Below are 16,042 nucleotides of genomic sequence, written 5' to 3'. Positions count from 1 at the left end.
ACCCTGGGTTCAGGCCTCGTCCCCACTCCCAGCTCACAGCTGCAGAGCTGCATATTGTAGCAGAAGCGGATCTCCTGGGTAGTGGAGCCCGGGCAGCGCTGCCCATTGTGTGCACGCCCCTCGCACACTCGAGTGCGCTTCTGCTGCCCTATGATCTCCTGGCAGTTGATGCGGCTTGTGAAGCCCGGGCGGGAGCACCGTGTCCAAGCTGACCATTCTGACCAGTGCCCATCCACTGCAGGTGGCATAGGGTTAATGGGGGCTGGGGTGGGGGGGAGGGACCCCCCCATTGCCCCTCTGGGCAGGCAGTGAGGAGTTAATGGGGGCAGAGGGGGCTTCCCCACACACATACCCCCACCCTCTGCTGTGGGCCCAATGGGTGTTCAGTAAGGGCAGCCCCACATTCAGCACCTGAGGAGTTAATTTGGTGCCCCCCCCAATACAGAACCCAGGTGTCCAGGTTCCTTCCCTTCCCCCAGGCATTTAAGGAACACCCACAGGAAATCCACATATCCAGGGCGCGCGCACACAGCCCAGTTGTCCCAGTCTCACACACGACCAAGGTGTCTGGGTCTCTCATGCACATATGTAGAACCCAGACATCCAGGGAACATACACACCGGGTCTCTCAGGCTCACGTATGGACCAGCCCACATGTGGTACCTGGACAGGGCTGGTGTGTGTTGCAGATGTTTGTCTGTGTATTGGGGCCAGAGCAAGGGGTCCCGCCATGCTGGGGTGCAGGGCTGTCACATGCCCGGCGTTGTGTCACCTTCCCCAGCCCGCAGGTCACGGGGCATGGGGCAGCTGCTGTCCATGCACCCCACGCACCATCCACTGTGGAGACATAGGCATCACATGCTGCCCCCACCCAGAGTCTGCTGCATCCTGGCCTCTCTGCGGGCTGTTATATATGACTGTTGTACCTCAGAGCTGGGCACCTCCCAGGCCTCCCCATGCAGCATTATACTCAGCCATTCCCTGACTCTTCCACCTCAGAGCTGGCTGCATCTCAGCCCTGCCTGGGTAGTTACACTTCGCCATTCCACCTCAGAGCTGGTCAACTTCCAGCCTCCCCCAGTAGTGTTCTATTCAGTAATTGCCCTGAGCTGGGGGCACCATACCTGGGCAGAAGGGCAGGTTGGTGCAGGACTGGTCCTGGGTGCTGGGGCCAGGGCAGGCCTGGCCAGGGGGGTCCTGGGAGGGTGCAGGGCTGTTGCACAGGCGCTGGCGGTGCTGACTGGGCCGTGGGCCAGGGCCGTCAGGGGCACACGTGGTGGAACAGGGGCCCCACGGCCCCCAGGGGCCCCATGATCCATGTGCTGGGGGGTAAGAGAGGTCAGGGGAGAGGGGGCAGCCCCACATGCCCCAAACCTGGTCCCAGCCCCCAACACATCCCCCCATCCATCCATTCATAGGTCTATCCATCCCTCCAATCCCCCATCTATCCCTCTATCCCCAGCTCCCAGCACAAAGGTCACTCACTGGGGCAGGGCCGGGGGTCACGGCAGGGGCGGCTCTCGCTGGATGACCCAGGAGGGCAGACGCCGCCACAGGCTGGTGGGGGCTCCGTACAGGTCCGGGTGCGGCGCTGCTCCCCACTCTCACACGTCACCGAGCAGGGGCCCCATGGCGACCATGGTGACCAACCCCCCACCACTGCCCATGACTGGGGGTCAGCGCTGGTGCACAGACCCCTGAGACCACCCTCACAAGGCGCCCATCCCCATAGATCCCCCAGACCCTCCCAGCCCTGAGACCCCCACAAAAGCCCCCAACAGACCCTACACAGATACCCTGACCCCACAGAAACCCCCACCCTCTCCCAGCTTTGAACCCCCCCACCAGACCCCCATTACCCCCCACACTATGGACCCTCCCCATGGCCCTCCATCCCCAGTGACCACCTTCATAGATCCCTCCAACCTCCCACCCCCTTACACCTTTAAGACTCTCCCACCCCCCAGACAACCCACAAGGACACCCCAACCCCTCCCAAACTCCCCCTAGTGCCCCCCACAGTCCCCCACCCCTGCAGATGTCCCAGCCCCTCCCACCACGACACCACCCCCACAGACCCCCCCCCAGCCCTGAGACCCTCCCACAGGGCCCCCTATGGCCCCTCCCCATTCCCATGGGCCTCCTCCCACACTCCCTCCCACCTCCAAACATCCCCCTCAAAAATGTTCCCAGATCCCCTATGGCCCCTGCTCCAAGCCCTGAGGCCCCCCCATGGACCTCCCACAGCCCCAATCCTGCCATGGTCTCCCCTACTCCACAGCCATGACAATCTCCGGGATGACCCTCCCCAGACTCCCTCACCACATCCTAGCCCTGAGACTGCCCTGGACCCCCACCCACTCCCATGGACCCCCACAGCCCCCCCCCCCATGTTCTCCCACAGTCTTGCAAAGCCCTGAGACACAGCCCCTGACTGGCCCCCTCCACCTCCACAGATGCCCTCAGCCCTGAGACTCCCCATGGACCCCTCAGCCCTCTAAGACCCTCCCAGCCACTCCCTGCCCAGACACCCACTTCCACTCCCTCTGCCCCACTCCCCAGTGATTTAGGGGCAGCAAGGGGGGGGCTGTAGGGGTGCTATGGGGAGGTCCTATATGGGGTGTATACAGTTACCGGGGCAGCAGTTACTGGAGAGGTGCTATATGGGGTGCCAGGGTTGGGAGTGCCATGCTAGGTGCACAGAATTCCTGGGGCAGCAGGGGCTGGGGGTGCTCTAGGGTGTGCAGGTATGTGGGGTGCTATAGGGGTGCTACAGGGTGTGGTACAGAGGGTGCTATAGGGGGTGTTACAGAGACTTACAGGGGGTGCTACAGGGGTGTAAGTAGGGGGGAGCTATAAGGGGTGCAGGTAGGGGGGTGCTGTAGGAGTGCTATAATGAGAGGGGATACTATGGGGTGTTACGTGGTGCTATAGGTGTGAAGGTAGGGGAGTGTTACAGGGGGTGCAGGTGGCGGGGGCTATAGAGGTTCTACAGGGAGTGAAAGTACGGGGTGATATAGGGGGTACCATGTGGGATGCAGAAACTCACCAGGGCAGCAGGGGCTGGGGGTGCAGGCCTGGACCTCACGCTGGCGCCGCAGCCCTCTGGCACAGCCCTCCCGGCCTTGGCACATGCGCTGGCGGCGTTGGGCCCCTTCCCCACATGATACTGAGCAGGCACCCCATGGTGACCAGGCCCCCCACACAGCTGGCCTGCGGGCACCACACTCCCCTCAGGGGGGTTTAGGGCCCTCAGGACAGGGGGCCTCCCCCTGGGGTCTCAAAGGGGTGGAGGCCCTTCGGGGGGGGGAGCACAGGGTGGGGCAAGCTCTGGGTGGGGTGTCTTGGGGGAAGGATCTCATGGGGGATCAAGGGCCCCTGGGGGGGTTGGGGAGATCCCTCAGGGGGTTCCAGGCTGGAAAGGGCTCTGGGAGGGTCTAGGGCCACAGGGATGGCTCTGTGTGGGGTGTTTCTGGTGTCCTGGGGGGGTCCCTCAGGGTGTAACATAGGAGGAGCTGTGGGGGTTCTCAAGGGCATGGGGCTCAGGGGGAGGCATAGGGATGGGGGTCTCTCAGAAAAGCATCTTGTGGGAGTCCAGGGGGGACTCCAAGGGGGGATCTGGGGGTCCTGTATGGGGGGATCCTGTGAGGGTCACTTTGGAGGGAACTTGGGGATTGGGTTCCCTCAGGGGGGAGTCTTGAGGGCTCTGGGGCTGGGAGACTTACGTGGGGGGGCCCTCAAGGATGGGTTCTGTAGGGGGCCTCAGGGGGAATACCGGGGGGGGAGGGGGCTCTGGGGTCAGGGGTATCTCTCAGGGGGGTCCAGGACCAGAGGTCTCTTGGGGTCTCAAGGTAGCTTTTGGGGGTCTCAGGGGTGAGGGGGTCCTTTGTGGAGTCCCAACAAAGGACCCCCTCAAAGCTCTGGTGGTGAGGGTTCCTGGCAGGGGAGGGGTCACTAACCCGCAGGCCTGGCAGGGTGCGTCAGGCTGGGTCCGGTAGCCAAAGTGTGGGTTGAGGCAGCAGTCGACCTCAGCCACCCCCTCGCCCAGTAGGTCTCGGCAGGCACCATCCGCAAAGTCTACATAGCACCGCCCGATCTGTGCACCTGAGGGAACACAGTTGGCGGGGGTGAAGAGAGAGAGGCATGGGACCCAGGTTCCCTGGGGGGGGGGGGGGCAGAGTGGGGAGGCACATGGGAAACCCAGGTGTCCAGGTGGGCCACTGACATGCAGGGAACCCAGGTGTCTGGGGGGTAGTGGACATACAGGAAAACCAAGCCTCCAGGTGGGCTGTGAGCACACTGAAAACCCAGGCATCTCGGGTAGGGCACAGGCATGCAGAGAACCCAGGTGTCTGGGGATGGGTGAAGGTGGGAGGGTGGTTAACAGACTCCCTGAGAACCAAGGTGGGGGGGGGGGGACGGGGGGACGGACGGACGACATAGACACAGAGAAGCCAGGCTTCAGGGGACAGAGAGACAGAGAACCCAGAAGTTGAAGGGATACAAAGAACCCCAGAGTCCAGGTGGACACAGGCACAGAGAACCCAGGTGTCCAGAGAACACAGAACCTAGGTGTCTGGAGGGACACACACACAAAACCCAGGCATCTGGGAGACACAGAAACAAAGAACCCAGGAACCAGGCAGGTACCTGCTGGGGGCAGCAGGCCCCAGGCCAAGCAGGCGGCTGTCAGGAGCAGGGGCATGGTCCATGGACCATCCATGGACCCAGATGGACAGACAACAGGCCAACGCTGCAGCTACACAGACAACTCCCAAGACAGCCTCTGAGCTGGTCAGGGGAGGAGGAGAAGGGCAATGTGCACCAGCCCCGCCCCACCCAGGACGTCGCCAAGAGCCTGACTCAGCATGATGTGGGAAACTGTTGGTCGAGCATGAAGGGCAACAGTGAAGGGCAGCATGGGGTGACGGGGAGGGCGGGGGTAAGAGGCACCATGGGGTGATGGGTGGGCTGCAGGTGAGGGGCACCACAAGGGGAAGCTGCAGGTTGGGAGTAAGGGGTATTGCAGGGTGGGTGCTATAGGTTGGGAGTGAAGCACCATTGTGGAGTGGGGGCTGTGCCTCAAGAGTGAGGGGCACCACAGAGAAGGCAGCAGGTCAGGAGTGAGGGGCACAATTAAGCGGGGGAATGAGGCTTGTGGGTCAGGGGTAAGGGTCACTGTAGGCCTGTGGAAGGGGCTGTAGGTTGGGAGTGCGAAGCACCATGGAGAGGAGCTGCAGGTCAGGAGTGAGGGGCACCACAGATCCAGTTTTGCTAGTCCCAGTGCCCAGGCTGGATAGGGGGTGGTGTGGGGTTGGTTTCAGGGCAGCCCCATGTCTGTCCCTGCCAGGCCCAGGAAGGAGAGGGAAGCAGGGATGATTTTCTTGGAAGGGCGAGGCCCCTGGTGGTCCCAAGGAGGAAAGAAAGAGCTGGGAGGGGGGGAAGGGAAGGGGGACAGGAACTGTGGGGGCAAGAGGGGGAGGGTGGGTGCAGAAATGAGGAAGTTGGTGACTTCCAAGGAAAAGAAACTTGATCTTGTGGTGCCAGCAGCCAAAGCGGGGGTGGGGAAGTGGGTGAACGGGTCTGACTGGGCCAGGCTGAGAGGCGCCAAGTGGGTGGGTGAGGGAGGGTGAACTGATGTGACTGGGCCAGGCTAGGGTCCAAACTGATGTGACTGGGCCAAGTTGGGAGTGGGCCAAACTGGCCTGACTGGACTGTGCCCTGCCTCCCTTTCTCCCCACAATGGGAGCAATATTAGGTGCAACAGATTTGAGTTTCCATAGCAACAGGACCAGGTCCAAGTTCAGTCTAGTTTAGTGTCCCCACTCAGACCCAAATCTGACCTGGGTGGGGGAGGGGGGGTTGCTGGGGGCTGAACTGGTCAGACTGGGTTGGACTGGGAGCCAAACTGGTCTGACTAGGCCAAGCTGAGAGGACCCCAACTGGTCTGACTGGGCTGTGCCTCCCTTGAACAGGAGCAATGGCAGGGGCATCAGGCTTGAGTTGTCATGGCACCAGGACCAGGCTTGAGTTCAGCCTAGTACCAGACCAGCTGGGCCCAAATCTGGCTGGGGGGATAGGGTTCCTGTGGCTGAGATGGGGTGGGGGCAAGGCCCAGGGGAGTTCCTCACTGACCCCCAGGCCAGGGGGGTTAAATGGTGTGGGGCCTGCCACCTAGTGACATGGGCACTTCTTGGAGGGGGTGGAGGGGGTCTCAAATCTATGTTCAAAGGCCCTGAGGACCCTGGTGTTCTAGGGGACCCCCTGCCCTCTCCCAGCATGAGATTCACTGCCCCCCCATGAAAAGGGAACAGTGAATGGGGGGTAAATTATGACTCAATCATGACCCACAGGCCCCCCTCCAGTGCCCCTCACTCCCAACCCACAGCCCTCCCAAAATCCCATGCAGCCCCTCATGCCTGACCCGAAGCCTGCCCCCATAGTCCCACGGAGCCCTGCTCTCAACTCTGTACTGTCCCTTACTCCAGTCCTGAAGCCCCCCCCATTCCCCTCAATCTTGACTTGCAGCCCCCCCAGTACCCCTCACGTCTGACCCACATCCCCTCCTACTGTCCTTTGTGTTTGACCCCCAGCCCTGCAGTGCCCCTCACTCCTGACCTACAACCCCTCCTCCCAACTCTGTGGTGCCCCTCACTCTGGACCTGCAGACCCCTCATAACTCCACTGTGACCCTCACTCCTGACCTGCACCCCCCACTTCCTGTGGTGCCCCTCACTTCCAACTGACAGCCCCCACCAGGGCCCCATCCCAGGGCTACCCCCAGCTGTAAGATTCCAGGTTGGGGGTTTCCCATTCCCAGGCCCTATGATATTACTTTGAGGCCTACAATGTCATTGACTCGCTCCTCCCCTAAATGGAGGCATCAGATTTCATCCCCTTAAAGGTTCCCCACACAGGGTCCTTCCTCAGCAGCTGCGCTGCAGACAATATAACCCAGGTCTCTGGGCTCCCAGAGCCCTGTTCCCATACCCCACAGCCCCCAACTCCCCTCCCAGAAAACCCAGGAGTATGGGCACCCAGTGCACCCTGCTCTAGGTTCCCCTTAGGCCCTTGGGAAGAGTAGAAAAAGCTGCCCCTAGATGGATGCCTGGGTTCAGCTGCCCATATCTGGAGCCGGGAGAGGGAGGAAGGGGAGGAGCCCTAGAGCTAGCTGGAGGGAGGGTTGGGCAGGGGCGGAGGAACTATATCCTCCCCAGCAGCCATGGGATCCCATGACAATCACGTCATGCCGGTTAACAGCAGAATTTCGTGCGTCTACCCCCCAACTCCCCCCCCCGGGCTGCATAGCAGCCATATCCTGCTAGCAACCCCTTGGAATTCTCCCTAGCAATATCAACCTTCTCTGGGGCAACCATGGAATTCCCCCTGGCAACCCCATCCTCCTCCCTGGCAACCATGTAGCCCCACCAGTCTCCACAGTAACAGCCTCTTTGTAGCAAGCATGGAGCCCACCATAGCAAATGGCCCATCCATGGTGTTCATGGCAACAACAGATTCCTCCCTAGCAACCTGGTGGCAGTGTTGACTGACTGTGCCCCCCTCCCTGGCTCTGTTCCAATGTTGCCACTGATTGCCCCCCAGACCTACTGCCCCCCCGCAGCTGCATTGATACCCTTCAGCCCCTCCCCCCACCCATGCCCACAAATCCACTAGGTTGGAGCTGCAGCCTAGTCTGTTGTCATGGCAATGGAAACCGAACTAGGCCCTGTGCCTGGGTCACACACCTGGTTAAGTGGATATGACACATTTCACATGTATGTTACAGGTCTTCTGCTTCATGACGCATGCAATGCTCTGTATCACACGTTTTACCTCATGGTTTCCATGGGTTGTCTGTCATGTTTTGATCCATTCTGTACACGTTCCATGTATGCTACTCATTATTCACCACGTGCTTCACCCTCCTGGGTTCTGCATGGTTTCTACACGTTTCTGGCAAATCGTTTCCATGTAGTGTGTGTGGCGTGACCTGGTTGTATATACATTACATGCCTTTCTTTACTCACTGTTCCCCATGTGGTTTCTGCTCACTGTTCACATGTGTGCTCCACAGAGAAGTGACATGTTTCTCATGCCCACACATGGGCTCCATGTGTTCTTCAGCTGGGCTCCAAGTGTGTTCTCCTCCCAGAGAACACATGATATCCCCATGGCTTGGCATATTTGCTCATGGCTTCCATGTGCTTCAGAATTTGTTGCAGTTGTCTGAGGAAGGGTCTTTTTAACACGTGGCAACATGCATTCACCTTCCAGCTTACATGCGTTTGACCCAAGCTTTCCACATGGCTTCATGTTCAACTCATGACACACACGTTAACCCATGGTTTATTCATGGCTTCCATGTCATACCCACAACTGACATGGGTTTTAACCACAACCCATGTGTTGAACCCATGTGTTACACACAGCTCACGCGTGTTTGACACGTTTTCCTCACAAATCACACACATTCCCCATGGTTTAACCATGGCTTACATGTTAAACCCACAATGGACATGGGTTTAACCCACAGTTTATACATGGCTTACATGTATACATGGCCTCACGGCTCACACACAATTTACACATCTTACTCAAGCTTCATGCCTACAGTTGACACACAGCTCAGGTGTGTGCGTCACCCATCCCTCACATGTGTTTGACATGTTTCCCAATTGATATACATTTTGCCCATAGTGTATACACAGATCATGTGTGTTTTACAACACAGTTTGCGTGTGTTTTACCCATGATTCACATGCATTGTACCCACAACTTATATATGGCTCACACATGTGATACCCCCACTTCACAAACATTTTCCTTACCCCTCACATGTCTGCCTCATGTTTTCCTCACAGTTGACAAAGCAGGTAGGCTCAAATGTATTTTACTCACACGTATCATGTCCATGATTGCTACACAGATCTTACCCGCACCTCACATGGGTGGGCCATGCAGTCCCCCTCCCCCCCCAGCTTACATGTCCATCACCCACGGGTCAGATGCACTTTACCATGCCCTGTCCGCAGCTGACACATAGTTCCCATGCAGGGAGAAAGCTCCCCTCCCATGCCTTACCCATGGTGCACGCCCTGGACTGTCTCAGCCCAGCACCACGCATGTATCCCCCCCCACCCTGCCCCTCCATTTCTCCTTGTGACTCTTGGGCACACATGTGACCCTTGGGAACACATATGAACCCCCCCCCCCCAAAGTGCTTGATGCATCAGAAAAGAAGAAACAAAGCCCCCATGGGGCAGTGCAAAGTTTCTTATGACTGAAAAATACCTTTCTCTGCTCCCCCCAACTTACCCTGGGGTAAGACACCCCCAGCCAGTGGCTGGGTTAATCCGGGCTAAGCTCCACCCCCCTTGTTAAAAAATAGATGGATATTATATCATATAAAAGCCCAAAAAAGTCAGGCAGCCAGCAGCTGCCTAAGGGGCTGGGTCTTCAAGGACCCCCACCCCACAATAAAAAGGACTCTGGGAACAGGCAGCAATAAATAAAGGGTTTCCAGCCCTTTCCCAGGACAGGTCTAGCACAGAAAGGAGACCGCGAAAGGGTGACAGAGCAACACACGTGCACCCCGGGTGACTCTGGGCTGAGAACACAGATTACAATCTCTCCACTCTACCCAAGACAGGTGTGGGGTCCTGAAGCCGGCAGGGCCACGGTGCCAGGAGGGGACGGAGGCTTTCAAAGCAAGGAGATTTTCCTCCTTAAAATGGAGAAGAAAAAGTAGTGGGACAGAAGAAAGAGGGGGAAAGCAGCAAGACCAGAAAAAAGAAATGCTGGGATTACTGACCTCAAGAGAAAGCAAAAGAAATTGAAGTCAAAGCCTGTCCCCATAAAGGGCCCAGGTGCCTTCTAAGTGAAAGGGAAAAGATCAAGCAACTTGGAGTGAGAAAAGGAGAGATAGCGGGAAGTTTCTCTTCAAAATGAGAAAACATAGCATATTGAAAAGGGAAGCTAAAGGCATCGGAGGCAGATTCGCAGCTGGCACAGGCACCCAGCAAAGAGCCTGAGGACAAGTAGTGGGGACCAAAAGACATCCCAAGAGCCATGTGAAGGTGGTGAAAGCGATTCCCAGAGAGGCTGGAAAAAGGCTGATGCTTTGGTTAGCCGCATCCCTGACCATTGCTGGAAAGGCAGAAGGAGCTCCTGGTCTGGTGAGAGCTGTGAAGAAAGTCTCAGCATGTCTGCCGGAGGAAAAGAAAAGCCTGAATGACACCTACCCAAGAGTTGTGAAAGTCAGCCAAGGCAAATTCTTCCCCACTAATCCTCATGTATTATAAATCTTGCAGTCTCAGGGCAATCCTGGGAGGCTGTAAGGGGGAAGGAGAAAAGGCAAGACTTCCTCTTTTGTGAGGGCAGGACTTCCTCATTTGCCATTTCTGTGGTGACAGAAAGCATTGCCCTAAACCGCAGGCAGGGGACAATGTGGGGGAAACAAAGCAAGGCTTCCTCTTTCACCATTACCACAGCAATGAAGCAAGTGGGAAGCACGAGAGTCCTTGAGGCAGGACTTCTGCCTCAGCTGTTTCTCCAGTAACAGACAGGAAGCCAGTAACAGGGACCCAAGCTCTAAAAGGTGCCAGGAGGCAAGAGGTGGGGCTGGAGGGGGCAGGATTTCCTGGTGGGCCATCTCCATGGTAACAACTGATTGTCAAGAAATAAATCAACAAAACCACTGGCACAGAGGTCCCCTTGCAATAAAAAGGGGTGGGGCTTCCTCCTCCACGGTTTCTATAGCGACAAGCAGGGAATAGAAAGTTTCCATGGTGACCTCCAGGAATAAAAAAAGTAAGGGGAGGTGGGACTTCCACCCTGACAACTTCTGACCCCCCAGGAAGGAAATCAAGGGACAAAATAGGGAGATCTGGATGTCTCCATCTGCTGTAAACACGGCAATGGACAGGGGCACAAAGAAACATGGCAGGCGCCCCTGCTCCCAACATGGCTGATGCTAATGCTATGTAGCCTCTCCAGTCAAGGGTGGCCCATGACCTGCCCACCCAAAATAAACAGTTGATAGCGATGCCAGCCAAAACAAACATGACCGACACACCCTCCTGAAGCCAAAACAAAACATGACCAACCTGGCCCTAGCCAAAACAAACATGGCTGACGCCCCCTCCAAAGCCAAAACAAACATGGCTGACATGCTGCTGCACATCTGACCCAGCCAAAACAAACATGGCCAACAGGTCCCTCTCCCCAGACACACATCAAAAAAACATGGCCGCCACACACAACGGCCAGCCATAATAAATATGGCTTATGTCAATGCTGACCATAAACATAGCTGACATCTTCCCCAGCCAAAACAAATATGGCTGATGCTACCCCCCCCAAGCCAAAACAAACATGGCCAACACCATCCCTCAAGCCAAAAAAAACACGGCCGAGGCCACCACCCAAAGCAAACAAAGCCAATACCCTTCAAAGCCAAAATAAACATGGCTGACCTCTTCCCAAAACCAAAAATCATGGCCAATAGAAATGTCAGCCAAAACAAATATGGCCACTGCAGTGTTGAGCCATGACCAACATGGCTGCCACCAATACCAGCCCAAATCAACGTGGCTAACAAGGGGCCAGCCTGAAAATTTCGACCAAAACCAACATGGCCAACAATCCCCCTCTCCCCTTGACCCTGGCTGAACAAATATGGCTGTGATTCCATCCCCTCCAACCCCAACCTCTGCCAAACCAAAACCAAGATGGCTGACAGGTCGAATCCAGTCATGATAAAAATGGTCAATGCCCCACTAAAATCCTCCCCCTACCCTCAAATATTGAGCTAAAGATGGCCAATACTTTGGCTTTCATCAAGTCAAAAGGGCCACCCTAGCCATGTCCAAAGCAAGATGGCTGCATCAGCCTTGGCAAAACCAAAATGGCCACCACTCTGGCCATTTCTGAACCAAGATGGCAGCCTCAGTCTGGTTCGAACCAAAATGACTACCACCTTAGCCATGTCCAAACAAAGATGGCTGCCATTGCTACTCCCTGCACCCTCAAAAACAAAGATGGCTGCCTAGCAGCCAGGCCAATTGTGGGTGACAGGGCTAGGAGAGCCCCTGAAACCAGCCCCCTCCCCACATGTAAACACCCAGGGGCCCCCTAACAGGGCGCCAAGGGGAGGACATTTCCCAACGCTGTGAAAAATAGACCCCTTCTCCCAAAGGGGGGAGTCCCAGAGGCCCCCCCAAAAATGGAAGGGGTGGACCCTGAGGCAGTAGTGGAGCGCCTTGAGGAAGCAGATCTGGTGGATGGATATGTGGACGGATGTTGGTGTCATGGCTTCTGAGGCCCGGGCGAGAGGACGACAGGAGTGGAGAGGCCGTCCACGCTGAGGGACGGGGTGGGTGCCGAGGCCCCTGCACTGGTTGGGAACTGTTGAGGGAAGGGGTTCAGCCAATGGCCGTCACTCCTGACCCGCAGCCCCACCATACCTCTGTGGTGCCCCTCACTCCCAACCCACAGCTTCCCCATAGCCCCATGCCACCTTTCGTTCCTGACCTGCACCCCATACCATCCCCTCAGTGGTGCCACTCACCACTCCTGACCCATAGTCCCACCATTTACCCATGGTGCCCCTCACTTCCGACCCGCAGCCCACCTGGAAGCTCAGCCTGGCCGGGCTCCGTGGTGCGATGGGGCTCAGGGTGCTCCAGAAGTGGATGGTCGGAGGCAGGGAGCTTGGGGTCAGCAGCACCGGGGTCTGCAGGGGGAGAGGGGTCAGGCTCTGCCCAGCTCAGCCCCATGCCCTGGCTTCCAGCCCTACCCATCAGAACCCACACTAGCCCTGCCCCTCCAACCCACATAAGCCCTCCCCATGCCAGTCAGAGCCCCACCCTGTGATTTCCATGGCTCTGCCTAACCTGTCACTGCCACACCCAGCTCCTCTCTGGCTCTACCCTCATCTTCTGGCCACACCCCTATCTCTGGCTCCACTCTCCCCTCCTTGACGCCACCCACCCCTTCTGGCCCTGCCTTCCCCTCTCTGGCCCCACCCATCATCTCACCCTGAACCCATTAGGCTCCACCCACCCCTTCCCAGCTATGCTCATCCATCCTTGCAGTCCAACCCCCAGCCTCCCCTCTCTGGCTCAATCCGCTGCTCTTTGGCCCCACCCATGCCATGCAGGCCTTGGCCCCCAATCTTCTCCTTCCTGTATTTGGCCCCACCCCCTCTCCAGTCAGGCTCCATTCACTCCCCGGCTCACCAAGGTGTGTCCAGAGAGAGCAGGGCTGGGAGTGAGGGCAGGGCCAGCCCCCCCAGGTGCCAGCAGAGCCCCACTGCCCCCCTTGTCCTGCCCTGGCAGCTCCAGGTCCCGAGGCTTCCGGCCCTTGGGGGGCTGTCCCTCAGCAGGGGCGGAGACAGGGCCAGGTTCAGGGGGTGGGGCCTCCTCAGGCTCCTCCTCTCCTCGCCCAAGGGGCTCCAGCAGCTCTGGGGGGGCTGTGTGGTCCAGCAGAGCCACGATAGGCTCTGCCCCCTCGAGCTTGGGCTCCACCTGCCCCAGTTGTAGCAGCTCCTCCAGGGGGCTCTCTAGGGCTGGGGGTGGGGCCACGACCACCTGTGGGGAGAGGGGGATGCAGCCAGCTCAGGAGGGACTTAGACTCCTGGGTTCCTACCGCAGGCCATGATCAGATGCCCAGGCTCCCATCAAGGGCTGGGCCCAGACAACCGAGTTCCCATGTCAGGCTGACCCTGGATGCCTGGATTTCCACAACAGGCTGAGGGAGACACCTGGGCTCCTATCATATGATCAGGGCTGGGACACCTGGGTTCCCACCAGAGGCTGATCCCATACACCTGGGTCCCACCATATGGCCGGGGCCCAGACACCTGTGTTCCCATTGCAGGGTCAGGGCCTGCAAACCATAGGGTTGTCCCCCTACCCCAACCTCACCTGCACTTCCAGGGTCTCAGTGACTGTTGCGTCAGGGGCAGGAGGTTCCTCTTCACCGGTGGCCGGACGGGCAGGTGGGGGTGGTGCTGAGGTGGGTGTGGTTCCAAGGCGGGCAGGGCCACGGAGCAGGGGTGGGGCCTGCAGCGACTGGAGTGTGAAGGTTGAGTACAGCCCCGAGCGCATGTACTCGTTGCGGCTGCTGCGAGGCAGTGGGGTGGAACCAGGGGTGGAGCCAGGGGGCGGCACCTCCCCTGACCCCACCCCCTGGGCCTCCAGCTCCACCCTCCGTAGCCCTGCCCCCTCCTCGGCCCCGCCTCCCTCCAGTTCTGGGAACGAGACGAACTTGTAGACGAACTTCTGGCCGCTGACCTTCCGGATGATGTTCTAGGGGAGCATGGGGAGGGATCAGTACCTGGATGCCTGGGCTCCCACTGCAGGACCAGGGCTTGGACCCCTGGGTTCCCACCACAGGGCTGGGGCCCAGACACCTGGGTCCCACAGGGTAGGAAGGGACCCTGCCTGGATTCCTGGGTCTGAGGGCAGTATTTTGAGGGGGGGGGGGGAGGCCCTGCCTGGCCCAGACACCAGGGTCCCACAGCAGCTTTGAAGGGATGGGAGGGTGGTGAGGCCTTGATCAGATGCCTGGATCTCCCAGCAATTTGGGGTTTGAGGTGGCCTGTCCTGGACACCTGGGTCCCACCTTGTCGTAGTAGTAGCGCAGGGCACGGCTAAGCTTGTCATAATTCATGTTGGGCTTGTTCTTCCGCTGCCCCCAGAGTCGGGCAACCTCCTCGGCATCCAATAGCTTGAATTCCCCATCCGGCGACGTCCAGGCAATGAGGTGCCCAGCACCACGCTGGCCCAGCAGCTGCAGCAAGAACTGCCACAGTGGCACTGATGGGTCCGAGCCTCGGGGGGGGGGGGGGGGGGGGGGGGGGGGGGAATACATGGTGGCGTCAGTACAGCTCCCCAGGCCCCACACTCCCAACCCCCAGTCCTCTCCTATCACCCCACAATGTCCATCATTCCTGGCCCACAACCCCCCCATCTCCCCACAATGTCCCTAACGACTGACCTGCAGCCCTCCCAGCCTTGTGGTGCCCCTCACTCCCAACTCATAGACCCTCCTGTACACCCACGGTGCCCCTCACTCCTGACCTGCAGCCCGCATCACCCTGCAATGCCGCTCCCAACCTGCAGCCCCTCACCTGCTGGCAGAATGGGGGGCTCCGTGCCGGGTGCAGGTGTCTCCATGGGCCCCCCGCCACCAGACCCGCAGCCCCAGACTGGTCCCAGTGCCAGGCGGAGACTGGAAGGACTGGGGGCTGCTGGGGGGCAGAGTGGGAGTAGGTCACAGGTCCCAGCAGCTCTCCCAGGCCCCTTACTGGACCCAGTATCTTCTGGTCACTGGTCCCAGCAGCACCTGGTAACTGGTTTCACTGGTATTTCCAGGACTCTTACTGCTTCCAGTAGCTGCTGATTACAGGTCTTATCGGTGTCCCCAGGCTCTTACTGGTCCCGATATCTTCTGGTCACTGGTCCCATTATCTGTCAGTTGCTGGTCTCATTGGTCTTCCCAGGCCTTTTATTGCTCTCAGGAGCTGATGGTTATTAGTCTTGTTGGTCTTCATAGGCCTCTTACTGGTCCCAGTATCTTCTGGTTATGGGTCTCATTGGCATTTCCAAGGTCTTACTGGCACCAGCAGCAGTTGGATGCTGGTCCCATTGCTCTTCCCCTTACTGGTCCCAATAGCACCCAGATGCTGGTGTCACTGGTCTTCCCAGGTCCTTACTAGTCCCAATAGTAGCTGGTTGCTGGTTTCACTGGTATATCCAGGCCCTCACGAGTCTCAGTAGCAGCCAGCCACTGGTCCCACTGGTGTCCCCAGACCCCACTAGCCCCACTCCCCCCCCCCCCCCCCCGCACTACTCCCATTGGCAGCTCCGGGGGCGACGCGGCGATGATGATGATCACGTGGGGAGGGGCGGGGCCCAAAGGCCTGGCTCCTCCCCCGGGGACGGGGCGAGAGAACGCACCAGCCGCGCCGCGCCCCGTCTCCATGGAAACAGCTAGGGTGGGGGCGGGGCTGTGTATCACAGGGCACCACCGGCAAGTC

General features: G+C 58.7%; 1 protein-coding gene across 4 annotated transcripts in view; it reads right to left on the bottom strand.

Annotated features, from left to right (window-relative positions):
* Positions 1–16,042, bottom strand: part of CFP (complement factor properdin) — a 17,245-nt gene extending 1,203 nt beyond the window's left edge. Inside the window, exons 1-7 of one of the 4 annotated variants that reach the window (XM_014606765.3) lie at positions 4,651–4,835; positions 3,960–4,104; positions 3,050–3,213; positions 1,486–1,659; positions 1,125–1,322; positions 664–837; positions 38–235 (exon numbers count right to left, since the gene is read on the bottom strand). In XM_014606765.3, the coding sequence (XP_014462251.1) occupies positions 38–235; positions 664–837; positions 1,125–1,322; positions 1,486–1,659; positions 3,050–3,213; positions 3,960–4,104; positions 4,651–4,723 (1,126 nt within the window). In that variant the 5' untranslated portion in view covers positions 4,724–4,835. Of the gene's footprint in view, positions 1–37; positions 236–663; positions 838–1,124; positions 1,323–1,485; positions 1,660–3,049; positions 3,214–3,959; positions 4,105–4,650; positions 4,836–8,328; positions 12,406–12,631; positions 12,734–13,238; positions 13,590–13,925; positions 14,310–14,625; positions 14,835–15,133 lie in introns of those variants that run through there. The other 3 variants (XM_019495573.2, XM_014606766.3, XM_006278609.4) reach the window with 3 other exon arrangements.

Source organism: Alligator mississippiensis, chromosome 8 (genome assembly GCF_030867095.1).
Source record: "Alligator mississippiensis isolate rAllMis1 chromosome 8, rAllMis1, whole genome shotgun sequence".
NCBI lineage: Eukaryota > Metazoa > Chordata > Crocodylia > Alligatoridae > Alligator > Alligator mississippiensis.
This window is presented reverse-complemented; position numbering and strand designations above follow the sequence as displayed.